The sequence below is a fragment of the Elaeis guineensis genome, chromosome 2 (assembly GCF_000442705.2).
Source record: "Elaeis guineensis isolate ETL-2024a chromosome 2, EG11, whole genome shotgun sequence".
Taxonomy (NCBI): Eukaryota; Viridiplantae; Streptophyta; class Magnoliopsida; order Arecales; family Arecaceae; genus Elaeis; species Elaeis guineensis.
The window spans coordinates 89,784,668-89,804,865 of NC_025994.2; the positions used below are offsets into that span (position 1 = coordinate 89,784,668).

The 20,198-nt window shown below is 40.4% G+C and overlaps 2 protein-coding genes across 3 annotated transcripts; both read right to left on the bottom strand.

Moving 5' to 3' along the window:
* Positions 1-249: 249 nt before the first annotated feature.
* Positions 250-5,580, bottom strand: LOC109506286 (uncharacterized). Its single transcript, XM_073251176.1, has 3 exons — positions 5,000-5,580; positions 663-959; positions 250-414 (listed from the first exon to the last, which is right to left on the bottom strand). Exons 1-3 carry the CDS (start codon positions 5,558-5,560, stop codon positions 250-252), a joined length of 1,023 nt encoding a protein of 340 aa, XP_073107277.1. The 5' UTR covers positions 5,561-5,580.
* A 2,387-nt stretch (positions 5,581-7,967) lies between these two features.
* Positions 7,968-19,767, bottom strand: LOC105055360 (uncharacterized). 2 transcript variants are annotated; one of them, XR_012138678.1, is made up of 4 exons: positions 18,748-19,767; positions 17,705-17,993; positions 12,534-12,628; positions 7,968-8,471 (listed from the first exon to the last, which is right to left on the bottom strand). XR_012138678.1 is itself a non-coding variant. In XM_019848413.3 (3 exons), exons 1-3 carry the CDS (start codon positions 19,294-19,296, stop codon positions 8,437-8,439), a joined length of 873 nt encoding a protein of 290 aa, XP_019703972.1. In that variant the 5' UTR covers positions 19,297-19,759; the 3' UTR covers positions 7,968-8,436. The 2 variants fall into 2 exon arrangements, 1 of the variants encoding a protein (XP_019703972.1); XM_019848413.3 differs by lacking the exon at positions 12,534-12,628 and having other exon boundaries at positions 18,748-19,759.
* Between the last annotated feature and the right edge of the window lie 431 nt (positions 19,768-20,198).

The window sequence follows — 20,198 nt, forward strand, 5'->3', positions numbered from 1 at the left end:
TATTTAAATGTATTTCCCCAAGATATCAATCTAGTATTCTCTCAGGAAGAAAATAAACATATCAATCTAATGAACTGAATTTTTAGTAACCAATAAGAATTTCTGCACTTAAATTAGGATATAAAGATTGTGTTTTAGCTGCAAATGTAATCAAATATCTCAGGTTCTGAAAACAGTTCTCATGAACATCTCAACTTTGCCTCAAATTTACCTGAGCAATGCTCAAGATCAGATTAATTACAATTCTACTTATTCTTTATGCCAGATGGAAATAACAAAGTATGGGTTCAAAATATGTATCAAGTGGACATTAACTCCATTGCAAATGATAAAAGGTACTGAGACTAGGTGGCAAAATAACCAACAAATACAGTATCTCAAATTGAGTGTTCCATGTGAAGCAGATAAAGATTCCTATGTTCTGAAAGTCAACAAAATTTCCATTTTACAGGGAAAAATTGCATATGAATAAAAAGCTTCAAGTGTGTTCTTATGGTTATAATAGGCATGTGCAACCCAATTTTTAACAATCTCAATAATCTAAAGAAGCTGGAGAGCATTCATAATGATTAAATTTTAATTCTACAGTTTAGGGAACAAAAAAGAACGGTCAAAAGAAAGGGTATGGCCATATGCAGCACTGACCAAATCAAGTCATGAACAGATTCACCTGTTGATGATGCCCGGACGACCACAACATGCATTGCTGCATTGTTAGGTGGCAGCGCCAGATGAAGAGGAAAAAGCTCCCCATTTGCAGAATTCCGGTGGCAGACAATTATATCACTGAGATTTGTTTCCTCCTCCAATTTTTGCGTTAATTGCTTGACACTCAGGTCATTAAAAATAAAAGAAGACCCCTCGACGCTCTCGTCCAAGTGGCCATTATCATCTGCAACAGTGTAGTGGATGGTTCGTCCCTCCACCATGTGCAGTGAGCCGGAAAAAGAAGAGGATGACTGCCAGCATAACAGTCTACAGATTAGAGACCCCAAACAGCAGAACATCAATGATATAAGTATCATATAATCATGAGGCAAAATCAAGACCATGAAAGGACATTCAAGATCTAAAAGTGGATAATTAATGCCTTTTTTAAGAACATTCTAAAGAATAAAATAGAATAATTGATGGAATTCAAGAAATTTCAAGACCCAGAACAAGACGAGAAATGTGTTAGGATTTGACACCTCGAGATTCAGCGCACATTGAGCCCACAGCGAGGTTCGCGGTGAAAAACGGAGTCCAACGAGACCAAGATCACCCGAAACGGAGCTCGGATGAAGGAGATACGAGCTTTTGAAGTCGGCACGACATTCGAGGCAGCGGAGGAGCGCTGGCGACCGGCGGCGGGCGGCGGCGGCAACGGCGCGGCCGCAGGCGGCAGCGTGCGGGACGCGCGGCCCAGGCCCACGCGCGCGGGTCGGCCCAGGCCCTGCTGGCCTTTTGCCCCGGTCCACGGCGGGGCCTGTGGACCGCGTGGGCGTTTCCCACGCGTTTCTCGTGGTCTACGGTACTATTCCGTGGACTGGAGCGCGATCCGATGGCATGGGTGGCTCCCGATCTTGATCCGACGGTCTGGGACGTGATTTGAGTTGATTAAGGAGTCCTAATCATGATCTAAGTCGTGATTAAGGTCTATAAAAGGCTCCTGTGACGAAACAGAGAGGCGGAGGGTTGGTTTTCTCGCGCCGTACGAATCCGAGAAGAGAGAGAGGCGAGAGCGCTGTGAGAGAAGGAGCAGGAGGTTCCTGGACAGCGGTCGCCAGGCTCTTCAGGGGTTCAGGGGGGTCTCCAAGAGATAGAGAGCTTTTGTGTGGGGAACTTCTAGTGAGAGAGAATTGGGTGTACAAGGGTTGAGAGTGAGGTCTCCTCTTGTAAAATTTCTTTTTCATAGTGAAGTTTGCATGCTCCGTGGAGGCGAGCCCTTTTGTGGCTGAGCAAGACTGAAGATGGAGAAAACAGGAACAATTAAGATGGAGATCAACAAGTTCGATGGTAAGAGTAATTTCTCCTTGTGGCAGGCAAGAGTGAAGGACGTGCTCATCCAACAGGGGTTGATCGATGCTCTCTTGTGCGATGAAAAGCCGACCACCATGGAGGTGCGGGATTGGAAACGGCTACAGATGCAGGCGGTGAGTACCATCCGCATGTACCTGGCGGATGAGGTGGTGATCCATATGCTGAGCGAGACTTTTCCGACGGTACTGTGGTCGAAGCTCGAGGAGTTGTACATGGCGAAGTCTCTCACCAACACTCTTTTCCTCTGGAGGCAGTTTTACCAACTGCGGATGACCGAGGGACAGAGCGTGCAGGAGCATCTCAGCCACTTCCAGAAGATCCTCACCGACCTTCTCAGCGTTGGCAAGAACGTTGAGGAAAAGACCAGGGCGCTGGTTTTGCTGGCGTCGCTTCCCCCTTCGTACGAGTCCTTGGTAACTGCTCTTCTAGTGGGGAAGAGCACTATCAAGATGGATGAGGTCACCGCGGCGATACTCCAGAACGAGGTTCTCAGGAGGGAGAATCCAGCTTCGAGCTCAGATGGCGGTAGCTCAGTTTTGGTGGCTTCTAAAGGTGCAGGAGGCGGTAGACGGAGCGACAGGAGATCGCAACGAGGGCGGTCCAAGTCCAGGAGGGACTTGAGCAAAACCAGGTGTTATCGGTGTGAGGAGTTGGGGCATCTAGCCAGAGATTGCCCTCAACTTAAAAATTGGACGGTGGCTGCTGTAGCGACGGCCGGCAGCGATTCAGATGGAGATGTCTTGAAGATATCTGATGAGGTATCTACTTGTTCCCAGCAGTGGATATTGGATTCTGTATGCCCCTATCATGTGTGTTGTAGAGAGGAGCAGTTTGACTCCCTGGAGAACAGTGAGGGCACTGTATATCTGCCGGATGGATCGAGCTGTGCGATCAGAGGCATTGGGACGGTCAGTTGGAGGACACATGACGGTGCAGTGAGGAGATTGGGGGAGGTCCGATACATACCCGATTTCAGACGGAATCTTATCTTACTTAGCAGACTGGATTTGAGAGGCTACAGGACGGTAGCTGGTGGAGGAATCCTGAGGGTGCTATGCGACGATAGGATTGTACTGGAGGGGAAGAAGAGGAGCAGAGGACATTATTACCTCGCAGGGAGCCCAGTGCGAGGTGGAGCTTCGGGAGTCAGGCGGAGCCCAGAGCGAGGTGGAGCTCCAGGAGGTGGATCGGGCACGAGACAGGAGACTCGGGAGGACGAGAGGCGACGTTGCAAGGTGAGATTCCTATTGCCGCATGACGATGCCCCGAGCAGGTCTCAGGTCAGGAGGAGCACAGCATACGACGGAGATGGGATCGAGCAGCCTGGCTCGACTCCCATGTTTGCCCATCCATGATCAGCAGGCGATTGCCCCAGGACATGGGGGCGAGGAGATCCAGAAGCTCTCAGAGTTTGGAGGAGGCCGAATATCGAGTCGAGATGGAGATTGTTAGGATTTGACGCCTCGAGATTCAGTCCATATTGAGCCCACAGCGAGGTTCGCGGCGAAAAACAGAGTCTAACGAGACCAAGATCATCCGAAACGGAGCTCGAATGGAGGAGATACGAGCTTTTGAAGTCGGCACGACATTCGAGGCGGCGGAGGACCGCCGGCGACCGGCGGCGGGCGGCAGTGGCGCAGCCGCAGGCGGCGGCGCGTGGGACGCGCGACCCAGGCCCGCGGCTCAGGCGGGCGTGCGGCCCAGGCGGGCGCGCAGCCCAGCCGGGCGCAGGCCCGCGCGCAAGCGCGGCCCAGGCCCGCACGCAGGCGCGGGCCGACCCAGGCCCGCGCGCGCGGGCCGACCCAGGCCCTGCTGGCCTTTTGCCCCGGTCCACCGTGGACCAGGCGGTCCACGGCGGGGCCTGTGGACCGCGTGGGTATTTCCGATGCGTTTCTCGCGGTCCACGGTACTATTCCGTGGACCGGAGCGCGATCCGACGGCATGGGTGGCTCCCGGTCTTGATCCGACGGTCTAGGATGTGATTTGGGTTGATTAAGGAGTCTTAATCATGATCTAAGTCGTGATTAAGGTCTATAAAAAGCTCCTGTGACGAAACAGAGAGGCGGAGGGTTGGTTTTCTTGCGCCGTACGAATTCGAGAAGAGAGAGAGAGGCGAGAGGCTGTGAGAGAAGGAGCAGGAGGCTCCTGGACAGCGGTCGCCAGGCTCTTCAGGGGTTCAGGGGGGTCTCCAAGAGATAGAGAGCTTTTGTGAGGGAAATTTCACGTCCCCAGATTAAGTCTCAATTATTGGTAAAGCAGTCATACTCCCTTCACCTAAACGAGAATTTGATTTAGCGGCTCTTTCCAAAAGGCGCGAATGCAAATAAAAAACATCTCCTGGATAAGCTTCACGACCAGGGGGCCTTCTTAATAGAAGAGACATTTGTCGATAAGCTTGTGCCTGCTTGGAGAGATCATCATAAATTATTAAAGTATGTTTTTTACGGTACATAAAATATTCAGCCAGAGCCGCTCCCGTATAAGGAGCGAGGTATTGTAATGTAGCAGGTGAATCCGCCGTTTGGGCTACCACAATGGAAAGAATTGGGTGTACAAGGTTGAGGGTGAGGTTTCCTCTTGTAAAATTTTTTTTTCATAGTGAAGTTTGCATGCCCCGTGGAGGCGAGCCCTTTTGTGGCTGATCCACGTATTTTGATTGTTTTTTTTTTATTTTGTTTATTCTTTCTTCCTGCTGCATCGCATGGTACTGAAAGGATCTTGGGAGGTGGTGTCCTGGCCAGACATCCACCCAACAAAATGCAATTCAAGAACATGAATGTTGTGAATTCAACTACGATTAAGAATAAAACAGCATGATGAATGTCAATTCAAGAACAGTTAGGGTGCCAAAAAAAAAAGGGGAGGCAGTGCAAATTCAAGAACGGTTACAAATCAAAATACCATCACGATTAAGGTGTAAAATACGAATTTCAAATGTAATTTCGAGAACGACTAAGAATTAAGAAAATTACAATACCTCTGTTTTGGACAGTCCCAGGGACACATCGGAGGGTGAAGACTGGGAAACCCTGTCAGGCTCCGGCGGCGGATCCAACGCTACGGTGGGAGAAGTGGAGGGCGAGGGGAGTGTTATATCAAGGATGTGGACGTCCCACAGGATCCAGGTCGGGGCGATGGAGCGGTGAGGGGTGTAGTGGGTGACCGAGTTGCGCCACGGTGGGAGGCCGCCGTTGGCGCGGAGGAAGCGGCCGGCGCGGGTCTTGAGCATGACCTGGAAGCCCTCGCGGATGGGCTCCCACTCGACGGAAGAGTCGAGGCGGGTGGGCGCGGCCTGGATGACCTTGCGGCCGGCGATGCCGAGGAGGAAGGGCTCGTTGGAGGCGGTGAGGTAGAGGTCGTGCCGGCTCTTGAGGCGCACCCAGGGGTGGCGCCCCTCCACGAGCTCCACCGCCCACCGGACGTTGTAGCAGGCGCCTTGGCGGTCCTGGAACACGTGCTTCTCGTCCTCGTCCGCCATCAAGTACTTGTCGAGGTGGCTGCGGAGCCGGACCAGCCTCGCCCTGTGGAACAGATCCATCTCGTCCAAAAGATAGAACAACGTTGGGCTCCAAGATCTGAATTTTTGATCAAAAGGGTTGGAAAGAAGCCAAGAAAATGGTTAGGGTAAGAGAAGTAAGAAAATTTGAAGAAGTAAGAAGAGATAAGGGGTGGCATGAATACCTGGAGACTGATTTGGTTCAGAGAAAAAGCAGCGCCATCACCGGGGGAGTTGCCACCGGTGGCGGAGGCGGCGAAGGGGCAGGAGCGGAGGGAGGAGAGGTGGAAGCAAGTGTCTGGCGAGAAGCGGGAAGGGGAGCCGGAGAGATCAATAGGGGCGGCGGGAAGAGAGAGTCAATGAGAAGAGGAGAGAGGAAGGGAGTAGGGGCGAAGGTCGAGAACGAGGAAGGGGAAGAAGTGGATGGAGATAAGGGAGCAGGGAAGGAGCAGCGGATCTGGAAGACAGGTGACCGAACCCGCGTGAGGAAGAGAAGGGGAGGGAGAAGGGCGGTGAGTGCATGGGGCAGGGCAGCAGGGAGGCTCGCCGGTGAGAAGAGGCTGTGAGGAGACATGGGTTCCGATCGGTGATGGAGGGAGATGGCGGTGACCGAATCCGGTAGGCGAAGAATGCGGATGGTGGGAAACGCGGGAAAGGCAGGCTGTGTGTGAGGGAGGGAAGGGGTCACGTGGAATTACAAATAGCAAGACCTTGCACGTGCTTTAGGGGAAAGGTTGGGTGGGGTGGGGGTGGGGACGGAGACCCGCTTTCCAGGGGCTCGGACATGTATTTTTGAGATAGCAGAAAAAAGATTGGAATACCATAGATATAATGCATATAATTATTTTTCAAAGAAAGATAAGTTTTATTTAAATAAATAAAATATTAAACGAATAAATTCAAATCTACGATACCGTACTATTAGAAAATATTACATGAGCGGTTTTTGGAACCTAGCTAATGGTCACACATCTTAACAACTCAGCTGTATCACGCCTTTACCCAAAAAAAAAAAAATAATACTCAGCTATATCACGAATATGGTCTTGAAAGTGGGATGAAAAATTCAGTTATGGAGAATGACAAGTACCTCGTACGCGGTTCCTTAAAAGAGTTCCTATCAAAACTAGCATATATCTCATATAATGCATAAGATATAATTTTTTTCTTAACAACTCTTAAAATATAATATAATAAAATAATAAATTATAATAAATAAAAGTTTTAATAGTTAAATTTTATAATGATCATAAATATCAATCCTTATACAATATACAAGGTATAATATTTTTTTATTATTTCAATTATTTTTAAAATATATTGTAATAATATAAAAGATTATAATAAATAGAAGGCTCTTTTAATTACATATTGAGTAATGAACTTTAATATTGATCAGGCAAAATTTTTTATTATTAATAATAATATTTATATGATAAATAAAAAACTCTGCACATGCAGAGCCCTTATGACAAAATTCTGATCATTAGTACAGACATATTAATTAATATGTAGTGAATGACGAATTCTGCACAAACTGGGCCATATTAATTAATAAACTTTAACAACAGTCAAGTAAAACATCATACCACCTATATCCACATGGTGGATGAAGCTCAATATCCTTATGCAAAAACTCCTATCATTTATACCGGCATCAATGATACTTGCCTCCGCACAATATTTGAAGCACAGTCCCTTTTTTTTTGTACAAGTTATTCTTAGAAAATATTATTCTATAATAGAAATTAATAAATATAAAGCTTTGATTACCAAATTTGTTGCAAATTAAACAATAAATCTTAATAATAGCCAAACACATTAGTATTTGGTCATTAATACTTGCACCTATATGGCAGATACAGAACTTTGTGCAAGCCAAACATTCACACACACACACACACACACACACACAGATACACACACACAAACAGATACATCAATATGTATGTGTGTAAAAGGAGGATAATCCATCTTATGAAATAAACATTCATGAATACTAGGGCATCTCAAGTTATGTAATAAACATTCGTGAATACCAGAGCATCCTCCTTTTAAATATCACCAAAGTTGAAATGCTTGATGATGAGGTCAATCTCACTTATTTAAATCATGACCTGTTGTGAATATAATCGCAATGAAGCTTTTCAGCACAACCTACCACCTGACCCCACTTCATTGGATCAATAAATGCTTTGATTGGTCCATTCTGACAACGTTCATACACAAGAACCAAGTAGCCAACATTAGAAGATAAAATCACTCATGGTATAGGGCCCAGAAGTGTCAATTCCCATCAGTAAATCTGAGGGCCTAAACTTTGAAGGGAGTTGCACAGAATGTCATGATTATTGGTAGAAGTGGTCTCCAGGCTAATCTTATAAAAGATGGGGACATGATTGACCAGAGATGCATAATAAAGAGCATAACCCATGTCAAACACGAAGCCTTCACCCTCAGCACCTTCCACAGTTTAGAGTTCTTAATTTTCCAAAATTTAATCCACAAGCTTTTCCAAACTTTCACCAAATAAGTTTGCACCACAAGTGCATCAATAGCAAAGATAAATACCTAGTATCAAAACATGAGATCTTTTCACATTGTAACTACAAACAAAACTCTACAATGTTTGTTTTGGTCTTGAGTGAGACATCATGTAGTATGGATCAGCAAGGAGAACATTATCCTTCAACATTATTGGAAGACTGATCCAACAAAACCTCCAGCACATTTGAAAAATATCTTTGCTGATATCATGTCCAGCCTCATCGGCAGCAAATATTCAACAGCAAAAGAGAATAAACTGTGATTAAGATCCATGCCAAAGAATGACTAAAAATAGTATTCTGCAGGCCCCCGTATGTGAAAGCAATCGCAAAATGTACAGATCCACTGGATATGATTTCGAATGTATAAATTCATCCAGCAAGCGGCCAAGGGAAAGTCTTTGCCACTGAAAGGGGGTCAGAAGCAAGTATGTTAACAATATTAATAGAAATGCAACATCAAAGATTCAAATTAACATTGGAGAATCAGATGATGAAGAAAGAAAAGAATGCAGCAACTAGTCACCTAAAACATATGCAAGCAACAACCATTCAATTCCAAGAATCTATGGATCAAATTTATAAAGGGTATTTCATCTGTTGCACACTATCAACACTAGATTGAAGCACAAGAGGACTAATCAACTGACATACATTTCAACATAACATATAAACGTTTCAACAGGCTATCTGCAATGTTGCATGAAAGTTCTGTAACCAGGTGGAGTCAGGTTGTCAAGAGGATAACAAACCCTAATGAATCTGTTGGCTTCAATCTTATAATTAACAATCAGGCCATGCATGCATGCATATTAACATACAAATATTCCAGATAGCAAATGCACATTGCAGAACAATAAACAGTCACAAAGGCACATGTTTGGGTTAATCTTATAATGGCAAGAAATTTATCAGCAAGAAGCGCATGAAAAACATGGCATCTAAGCATAACTATTGGTGACTAATGGGGGTGGTTCTCTAGTCTGCAGCATTCAGCTATCTGGTTGTCGTAGCTCCCTACAATCTTTGCTGTACCCAAAAAAAACATTATTCCACATGCCACAATCATCTTTATGAGCTTACGGTCTGCCCATACAATGATACAAATCTCAGATCCTAATTCACAATGACCAAAAAGTTCTTTGGTTATCCCCTTTTATTGTCCCACCAGATTTCCCTAATTGGAGTTTTCCCTTATTGGGTATGTGCAGCCTTTAATGCACTGCTAGAACTGTTATAGTGTGAATATACAAACTCATTTCCTCTGTCCTTGTATAGCAGTTTGCCTGCCACCATGGTGTTCATAGCATGTACACAGTGATATAAATATATATACGCTATCACACTAATCAACGCCATGCTCTTTTCCAATTCTTGCCAACTTTCCCTTCCACATAACTTTATCCTTAGTGATTGGTTACATATCACTGCCATCTATGAGTGCAGATGCTTACGTTGGTCAACTTATTTCAAACTTGGGTGTTATTAAGCCCCATTTCCCTGTCACTGTACAATTCCTTACTGTTTACACTGTTCGTCCTTTCATTTAAGGGATGGTAGCCAGAAGGTTCACATGCTTCTGAATTCCACAAAATGCTGAAGGTTCCTAATTCTCTATTAATGTCACGACTTAAAACAGAGGCCTAAAGGTACGACCTCCACCATACTCCATGTAATATAAAACACTGCTTGCTGTTGGTCTCAAAGGATTCAAGTATGAAAGTGAATTTTAATTATAATACCAAGAAAGGAAAGCAGCAGCATTGCTTTAAAGCACAACCAAAAGCCAATTTTTTAGATAAATGCACACATTAACGCAAATCAAAGCAGATAGCCTGATGGGATATGCAGAGCATGTCTAGACCATATAATGAGTAAATCATAACTACTGCCAAAAATGGTCTCCAGAACAATGGCCAAAAAAATCATAATTAACACATCAATCCCAATCTTTTACCAAAAAAATCTGGACAACAAACACATCAATGGCAACAATAAAGGCCAAATTCCGCAACAAGATATCCTTTGCATCTAATTACCATTTGATATTTTCCAAGAGGTGCAGTTGCTTTGGTATCTGTAGTAACCCTCACATCAAATATGGGTTTGAAAGGAGAAAATAATCTGCTAACATGTTTTCTATAGACTGATCTGGCAAAACCTCTGAGATAATTGGAAAAGATCTTTGTTGATCATATGTCCAGCCTCTATGGTAAACACAAGCAAAACATATGCATCTCAATATAGTAACTAAACATCTCAAGAGGTGACTGCATGGAAGCGATGTTATCAGGTCTAATCTAGTTTGTAAAGAGAATAAATAATTTCCATGCCATGGTTTTTCTGATAACAGGTTAATCAGCAAAAATTGGTTATTTTGGAATACTATTGCGCCATATCTTGCTGATAATACTTGCAGAATGAATATCAACAAATAGTCACAAGAGCACAGGAATTTCGCGAAGGTGATATGTCTGATGTTCATCTTATCTAACAGTTCATATTCCTCCCAACTCAAGATCCTGGATTTTGCTAAAACATGCAAGAAAAAAGCAAACAATGACATTGAATCCAGTTCTAACTATTGAATGACTACATGGGGGTGCTCTTCAGCCTGCGGTGCATTGTTGTCACTACTTTGAGATTACAATAAGTTCTATAGCTAACAATACTTTATTCCATATACTAGGGTAAACTTTATGAGGTCATCATGTCATCTATTTGCACCAACATCAGATATTTCACAACTTTTAAAAAGGTCTTTGAGGAAACACCCTTTATGTCCAATCACTTCACACAAACTGGAGTCCTCCATGAGACACATGCAACCTAAATGCATGACTAAATTGCTACAGGAAACATGCATATACTATCTGCATAGCCCATATCCTTGTATCATGGCAAGCCTGCCACAATGATGCTCACACAGGTACACTACGCATACATTTATGTATGCATGAATGCATGCATGCATGTATGTAGATAAATATGCACGTATGCTAGTATGTATACATGCATACATACATACATACAAACATACATGCATGCATCATACATGCATGCATGCATATATATATAGTTTTTTTCATTGGATTTGGGTGAAGACTAAAGATCTTGAGTGACCGATCTGACAGAACAACTCAAAAGATAAAGAAGTATCATTAATTTCTTCATTCTCGTTCCAAGTTCGAAGTACCATTTGTATATGATCTCACACACACACACACATATATATACACATGTACATATATATATACATATATATACACATGTACACACACACACAGACAGATACATACATACATACATACACAGATACATACATACATACACACATACATACATCTATATATATATATGTATGTATGTGTGTGTGTATGTGTGTGTGTGTGTATGTATATATATGTATACATATATATATATATGTATGTATGTATATATAGATATGTATACATATATATATGTATGTATGTAGATATGTATACATATATATATGTATGTATGTATACATATCTGTATGTATATGTATATGTATACATATCTGTATCTATATGTATATGTATACATATATATATGTATGTATGTAGATATGTATACATATATATATGTATGTATATATGTATACATATATATATGTATGTATGTATGTATACATATATATATGTATGTATGTATATATGTATACATATATATATGTATGTATGTATATAGGTTAGGTTCCATATCCTCTTTTAAGTGTCAATGCTACCTTTATTATAATTATTTCAAACTTCAGAATCCATTAGGTCGTGTCTTTGTCACTGTCCACTTGATGATTTGCTAAGCTCGGTATCTCAGCAAGCAATTTCATTATTCTCTGAAACATCATATAATGCCAAATGCAAAGGGTCCTAATCCTTGATTAACATCATGACTTTAATAAGAGGACTGACTGCAGCCATAGAAATCCATGGGGTCATCCTCAAGATTTTTCATGGGTGGAGGCACAATGCATCTCAACATCTGGGATGGTGAATGCCTCATCCCAGTCCAGTCCTAAAACTTAGGATGGTGCCACCATCTCCAAACTCGGGAAGGTAGGATGCCCCACCATACTATTGGTACTTAAGTATCCACTTTGCATAATGTAAAACATTGGCCGGTACTTGCTACTGTTTTTTAATTCTTCAAATATGAAGGCAAATCTTAGACATCCTTGTACATAAATTGACGTATGCCAATTTCTTAACTGCATATGTCACATCGTATGAGTTTTTCTTTTTTAAAACCAGTGAAAAAGTAATGAAGCATTCTACTGCTCAGAGAAGTCCAATAATTATGTAATGTGTGAGCACAGCAGATCTCCAGCATGTCAGGTATGATGTGCACAAGCACACATAAAGGCACATGCACGCACACCCACCAAAGTACAAGCAAATATGTCACTTTAAAAAACTTGCATGAGGCATTGTTTATTTGGTAAGACTTACATTTTTCTTTCATTTAGCTCGGAACTTCTAAGTTTATGAAATTGCAGCAGATAGTTTTGAGCTACCTCAATAAAAATAGGTACTTTTGTCTCCATCTACAAATCGTAGAGAACAATCATGATCAAATATATGTGGCCCTCAATTGAAAACAGGACTTTTGCTGTAAATGCCACAGAGAAAAATGTACCACAAACTTGGTTATCATCCATGTTGTCCACACATAGCCTTTCAGCAAGCTCTTACTTAACTCAAAAATAATCAAACATTAACCATGTACCTAGAAAATTTCTTACTGTCAATTCACATCTGAGCTTAAAATTCATAACACTTAAAACATGATTAACTTCACTATAGACATTTATCTCATCCCGACCTTACAAATTCAAAAATGACTGGTGGTGTAAAAGCTCCACTGCTTAAAAACTAATATATTTTCCAGTCCTTCACAATGAAACTTAAAAACTTGCACTTATTCTAAGCTCAACATATTTTCTATTATAGCATATCATCAGCAGAGCATTACAAGCCTTCTTGGCTCAGAACTATCTGTGCAAGCACTAAATATAGCATGACTTAACAGCAATGCAAGGAAGCCAGATATGTCTAGAGTTTACATTTGTAACTAACCGCTTAATCATTTCTATTCTCTCTTCCAATCATAATCGATCGAACAGGCTATGTGAAGTTGTCCAAATGGGAGCATGCATTTTTTGACAAAAATATAGAATCCTAATTGTCAAGGCAGTTACAATAGGCAGATCGTGGATGTAGTTGAATTAGCTCATTTTAAGAAGCCAATTTTCTAACTTTGTTCTTCGTGATTCTTCCTCATCATGATATTAGGTCCAATTCACATAGATGTCTGATTGAAGTTTATTGTCTTAAAAATTTCATTTTGACATACAAATGACAAGGTTTTAAATACCAGTACTGAATAATGTACTGTTTTTTCATCAGAACGACAAAATACCAATATGTTAGTGGTCATGATGGTATGTATCAAAACTGACAGCTTCAAAAAAAACAGAAAAACCATCAGTACCAACTGGTACAATTGGTAAGGTACCACCTGTACGGTCAGTATATTAATGTCAATATGCACCAGTACAAACTGGAACAGCTAGTACATACTGACATAGCTGGTTTCAATGTCCTTGCACCCATATTGCTACAGTTTTGCATCAGTGGTGTTTGAACCCATGCAGAATAACATAATCTAAACTTCACAAACTGAAATCATATTAACAGGACATAGTATACTGGGTCGCTGACTGTTTATAAATGGCTCCTTTTAAGGACAAAAAAATATATAACAATACTTCTTTCTGAGAAGAAGACAGGGCTGGGACTAGTCATTTTCATTGAGTACACGACACTATGATATTGGACATGTGTCGTTCAGCACTATATGGCAACTTCTTATGATGAACCATATGCAAGAATCACCATAAGTGATTTTATGGCAGACTACCAAATGCCAGAAATAAAACCAGCAACTTAGCACCAATGGTAACTTTTACATATACACTGCACCCATTTCACAATTCAAAAATCGTTATAGCTCGCATACGTAGGACTATGTAGTGACCAAAGATTCATCATTTTCATAAAGAAGTAATATTATACACTTATGGAGCTCCTGTTGGGACAAGCAATTGAAAAGAGTATTGCCCTCAAGCAACAGTAGGAAGAAGTGATGATATAATGCAAAAAATTGAAGAAAACATGCAATAACTGTGAAGGATTTGGATAGTTCCATAGGGCCAGTTGGCTAGCAGAATCTCGTTTAATTACACAGCTAGCAAAGTTCCATATGATAATCTATTAAAAGCTTTATCCTGTCATAATATTTTTATAAGGGAAGTTTCTTTGAGCTGAGTTACAATTAAAGAAATAGGAGATTCAAGTCAGAGACTCATCTAGAGAAAACACAAGCCTTATAAGATACTGGATGAAAAGAAATCCCGCTCTTAGCAAATTGCTGGTTTATATAAGTGGAAGGCCCTGTTTGGGACTGATGTGGATGGTAGAGCTTTTGGAAATAAAGCTTTTGAAAAGTAAAGATTTTGAAAGTAGAGTTTTTACAAAAATCTATTTGCTGTTTAGTAACTATATTTATAAAGTGCTTTGCAACTTTAACATATATTTGGTAATCAAAATAAAAAATGCTTTTGGTATGATAAAAAGACAATAAAGGACATTGCATAGTATTATATAGTGGAGAATAATATAATATAATATTATATATTATTATATATTAAAATATTATTATATTATATAATATTATTATCATATAATGTAACATAATATTATAATATATATTGTTATAATTATAATATAATTTATAATGTAATATAATATATCAGTTATAATCTAATCAAATAATAGATTATAATATATTATGTTATTATAATATAATAATATCATAATAGATTATATTGTATGTTTATAACGTAAATATTATTATATTTTAACATATTATTTTATTGTATAATATTATTATCATATAATATAATATAATACTATAATATAATATTATTATAATTATGATGTAATATATAATGTAATATAATATAATATAATGGATTATAATCTAATCTAATAATAAATTATAGCATAATGGATTATATTATATTATTATAATATAATGATATTATATTATTATTGAATATTGTTATATCAAATTATATTTTTATAATATAATAATATCATAATACATTATGTTATATATATGTTTATAATATATTATAATGTTAATTTATTATTATATTATACTTATAGTATATTAATATAATATGACATGATATATGATGTATTTATGAAATTTGTTAGTGGACATTTTGGTCATTAAAAAATTTCGTTTAAATCAAAACAATATTCCGATATTAGCCAGAAAGTATTTTTGGAAAAACTTCAAAATGGAGCTTTTCCCAAGTAGACCTTTTCAGCTTCTGATAAAGCTAAGACAGCTTTCCGATTTTTTACCAAACATCACCGTACAATCTGAAATTACTTTTGGAGGGCCAGAAAGTACTTTCTAGTACTCCAAAAGCTTAGCTAGACAGGACCGCAGAATGTCAGGGTATAACATTGGAGAAACTAAGATATAAATCAAATAAAATTAAAAGAAAAATACATCATTCCTAAATGTGAAAACATCATACAACAAAATTGAGCTCTAGATTAAATGTTCCATGAAAACATTTTAGTCATAACTCAATGAGTCAAAAAGAATGTCCCAAAAAATAAAAAATAATGACAATGTATCAAGGTATTAAACCTAAAAAAGATACAAACATGTTACACATAACAAATTTACGAATATTTGAAAATCATCTCAAAATTTTATAGAGAATATGTCAAATTTTTAAAATTAGAAAAAAAGTGTGCAGCATGTTTTATACTTCTGCAACAATTCACTTATGTTCCCACTCAAATTGCATCTTGCAGACTTTATCTCACATGTCAATGTGGGAATTTAAGAATAGGAAGCACTTCTCATGTAGCAAATGGAATTCTAGAACAACAAAAAGATTCAAAGTGCCTCAAAACAATAATGAAAAAAAATAAACAACTCTACAAAAATTTTAAAAAAAGGTCAATCTGCTTAAAGAAGTCCATCTTTCACTAATAAAAAAAAGTGCATTATAGTATGACAAAAATAAACAGTAAATAACCAAATAAAAATTTGATTAAAATAGTATGATGGAAAGAAGAAACATAAGCATAACGTAGAGCTGAGTTTTTGATTAAATGTAACCAGTAATTTTTTTTCTACTTGTAATAACGGACAACGTTTATTCAGGAAAGTAAATTTTTGACTTTGAATTATTAATAGAAAGAGGGGAGGTAAAGTGGGTTGAGGAGGGGGGGAGGGTGGGGGGCGGTGCAGGGGCGAGGTTGGACTGTCATAGAGAATGCTATCATTCCAATTCATTCCTTGCCTGTGGATTTTCCTCTACCAAGTATTGGCTTTTGCAAATATCCAGAACATTTGTCTAAGTACAGAACAACAAACAGAAAGGCTTGAAAATATCTCTTGAAGATTGAAGAGAGAGGGGCACCTTAGAGGAGATAAGTAGAGGACCACAACAACTAATCAAATAATGAGAATGAAAACCCTAATGAATGCTATAGAGAAGTAGAATTACACATTAGAGTTTCCCATGGAGAACATCTTATGATAAATGAGCAGCCCAAATCAAAAACAGAGTCACGAAGGAGAGATGGTCACCCGGTTGAGATAATCTTCCTTTGTACCATCTTTATCTGCTATTTCCAAACTTAGAATTATTCTGGTCCATCTGCTTCATAAGGCATTGTTCTTTCAATTAGAAGGATATGAACAATCATAAAATTGTGAAAAGGGCATAGCTCAATACTTATCTGCTTAACTAAATGTTAACCTTTGGCGGTCAAATGATTGAGCAGCTCATGTAGCCTCAATAATTGGTTCAAAAAGTGATGGCTTCTTGAGCTTGAGAATTGCTTAGCTCAGTCATATGAAGCTTAATGAACCTAGCACATATATATATATAACCTATGATTCGAATGTATGTCCTCAAGATATCAATCTAATGTTCTCTTGCAGAAAAAATAAAAGGAAAAAATATGAATCTAATGAATTAAGTGTTTAGTATTCAAAAGCATTTCATCAGCTAATCTAAGATCTAAAGATCCAGTTTAGCCGCACATACAATCAAAGACATCTAAGTTCTTAGAAAGTTTTTCATGAACAGCTCAACCTTGACATTAATTGAGACATGCTCAAGATCAACTTAATAACAGTCTACATATTCTATAAGCTAGATGGAAATAACAGAGTACAGATTTTACTCAAAATCTGTATCTAATCAAGCAGACATGAACATCAATACGAATGATCAAAGGAACTGCCAAAGCTAAGATATATAAGCTTTAGGTAAAAATTATTGGATTCAATCATAATCTGCCAAATGTGCTGAAATAAGTAAAAAAGGAGCACCTGAAATTTAGTTTCACATGTAAAGCAGAAAGTGATTCCCATGTTTTGAAAGTAACAAGACTTTCAATTAAAAGGGGAAAAATTGTAAATGAAAACAGAGCTTCTAACCAAGGTCCATGTCTATAATTATGCCCAGAAATAAAGGATTCATGAGTTTATAACAAACATTTGCAGCCCAACTCTTCACCTTTGGATGAGGCCTGGACTACCACAACATGCATCGTCATGTTGTTAGGTGGGAGCGTCAGATGGAGGGGACAGAGCTTGTCATTCACTGGATTTCGGTAGCACACAATTATATCGCTGAGATTTGTTTCCTCCTCCAATTTGTGAGTCAGCTCCTCCACGCTCAGCCCATTGAAAATGAAGGAAGACTCCCCAAAGCTCTCGTCCACAGAGCCATCATTGTCTGCAACGGTATAGTGAATAGTCCGACCCTCCACTTTGTGGAGCGACCCAGAGAAAGAAGACGATGACTGCCAGAACAAAAGCATTCAAAAGTTACTATATACTTCAAACACGAGAACATTAATGATTGAAAATGGTACAATCACCGCAAAAATGCCATTAAAGCACATCCAACATTTAAAAGAGGACAATTGACAGCTTGACACCTATTTAAGAACATTTTAAAGATTAAAACAGAAAAAACAATGGAACTCAACAAATTTCCAGATCTAGAGCAAGATTAAAAAAAATGCATTTCAAGAGCAACAATGATGTGAAAAAGGAAAAAATGGACAACCAATATGAATTCAACTCCAACTAAGACTAAAACAACATGTCAGAATGTGAATTCAACCAATATGACAAACAGTTAAAACTGGATGAATAATACCTATTTAATAACATTCTAAGTATTAAGACAGAAAAAACAATGGAACAAATTTCCACATCTAGAATAATACAATAAACGCTTTAAGAGCATCGATGATGTGAAAAAAGAAAAAATAGATGGATAAAAACTCCAACTAAGACCAAAACAACATGACAGAATGCGAGAGTCAGGCAATATGAAGAACAGTTAAGGTGCAAAAACAAAAAGAACATATACAAATTCAAGACCAATCACCATTTAAAACAGCATCAGAGAATGCAAATTTGAGGACAATTAAAACGGATGCAATTTCAAGAACGACCAAGAATTGTGAAAAGTACATATACATATATAAAAAACAAATACATCTGATGTTGTAAGGAGGAAAAAGAAAAAAGAAGAAGACAGCAGACCTCCATCTTGGACAGTTTCGGGGACATGTTTGGAGGCTCGGAAGCTCCGTGATGCTCGGCCGGCAGATACGGCGCGGCCGGCGAGGCAGAGGGGCTCGGGAGTATGTCGACGACATCGACATCCCACAGAATCCAATCCTGGGTGGCGGTGCGATGAGGAATGTCATGGGTGATGGAGTTGCGCCACGGCGGGAGGCCGCCATTGCCACGGAGGAAGTGGCCGTAGCGGGTCTTGAGCTTGACCTGGACGCCATCGCGGATGGGCTCCCACTCGACGGAGGAGTCGAGGCGGGGGGGCACGGTCTGGAGGACCTTGCGGCCGGTGACGCCGAGGAGGAAGGGCTCGTTCGAGGCGGTGAGGTAGCGGTCGTAGCAGCTCTTGAGGCGCAGAACCGGGGCGGGCCCGTCCACGATCTCCACCGCCCACCGGGCGTTGCGGGATGCCCCGTTGCGGTCCTGGCACACGTGCTCCTCGTCCTCGTCCGCCGTCAAATATTTGTCGTGGTGGCTCCGAAGCCGGACCACCCTCGCCCTGCGGAAAAAATCCATCTCGCCTGTCCCAAGAACCGATCAGACCGTCCAATACCGATCGATCTTTGACTCCAAATCCCAATTCTTGATTAAAGCCCAAAAAACTAGATCAAGAAAAGGGGAACGCTTCAAAAAGAAAGGAGAAGGACAAGAAGGCAAAGGAGGAAAGGGGCTTTGCAACAGAGGTTCGTTTGGTGAGGAAAAATAAGGTAGGGAAAGGAAGGGGGGAAGAGGGAATGGCTCGGCTTGGACGCGGAAAAGGAAGAACGGGAGGAAGAGGACTTCCCCTCTATTCGATCCCTCTCCTTTCTTTCATTCCTTGATCGCTCGCTTTAAATGCCGGTCTGATTTTCAGGCCGCCGGCCGGAAACTTGGAGCGCGGATCCTCTCCGGTGCGCGCGTGACATCGCAAGGTCAGCTGCACCCGTGGATGCCGTCCATCGCACGATGGACGGTCACGCACGAACTGGACTTGTGATGCACTCCACAAATTTTTTTTTTTGGCACAACGAATTTAATGAGGAAAAGTAGTACGCCGCACCAATATTTTCACCACAAGAATTACGTTCACCGGACCCACGTAAACAGCATGCGACCTGTTTCGCCAACTCAGACGAAAACCTGACTGGGTAAGCACATGGGGAGGCGCCGAATTGCATTTTTTTTTTGGTAAGTCATTCATAATTTTTTTTTTTTTGTGGGTTTGCCGTGGGTCGTTACTTCGTCCGGAAGGTTGTTTTTCGTTATTTTTGCTGACACTATATTCGTTGCTTTCGCCTGACAGATGCTTCAGATAGACATCAAAACAAGTGGCCTCCGGCGTCTTCGAGATAAGAAAGTAATCCGCCAAGATAAACGCTGCTCCACGAGCGGTGGGCTGTAGGGCCCACCTCCCAATTTGCTTTCCTTTTATATAAGTG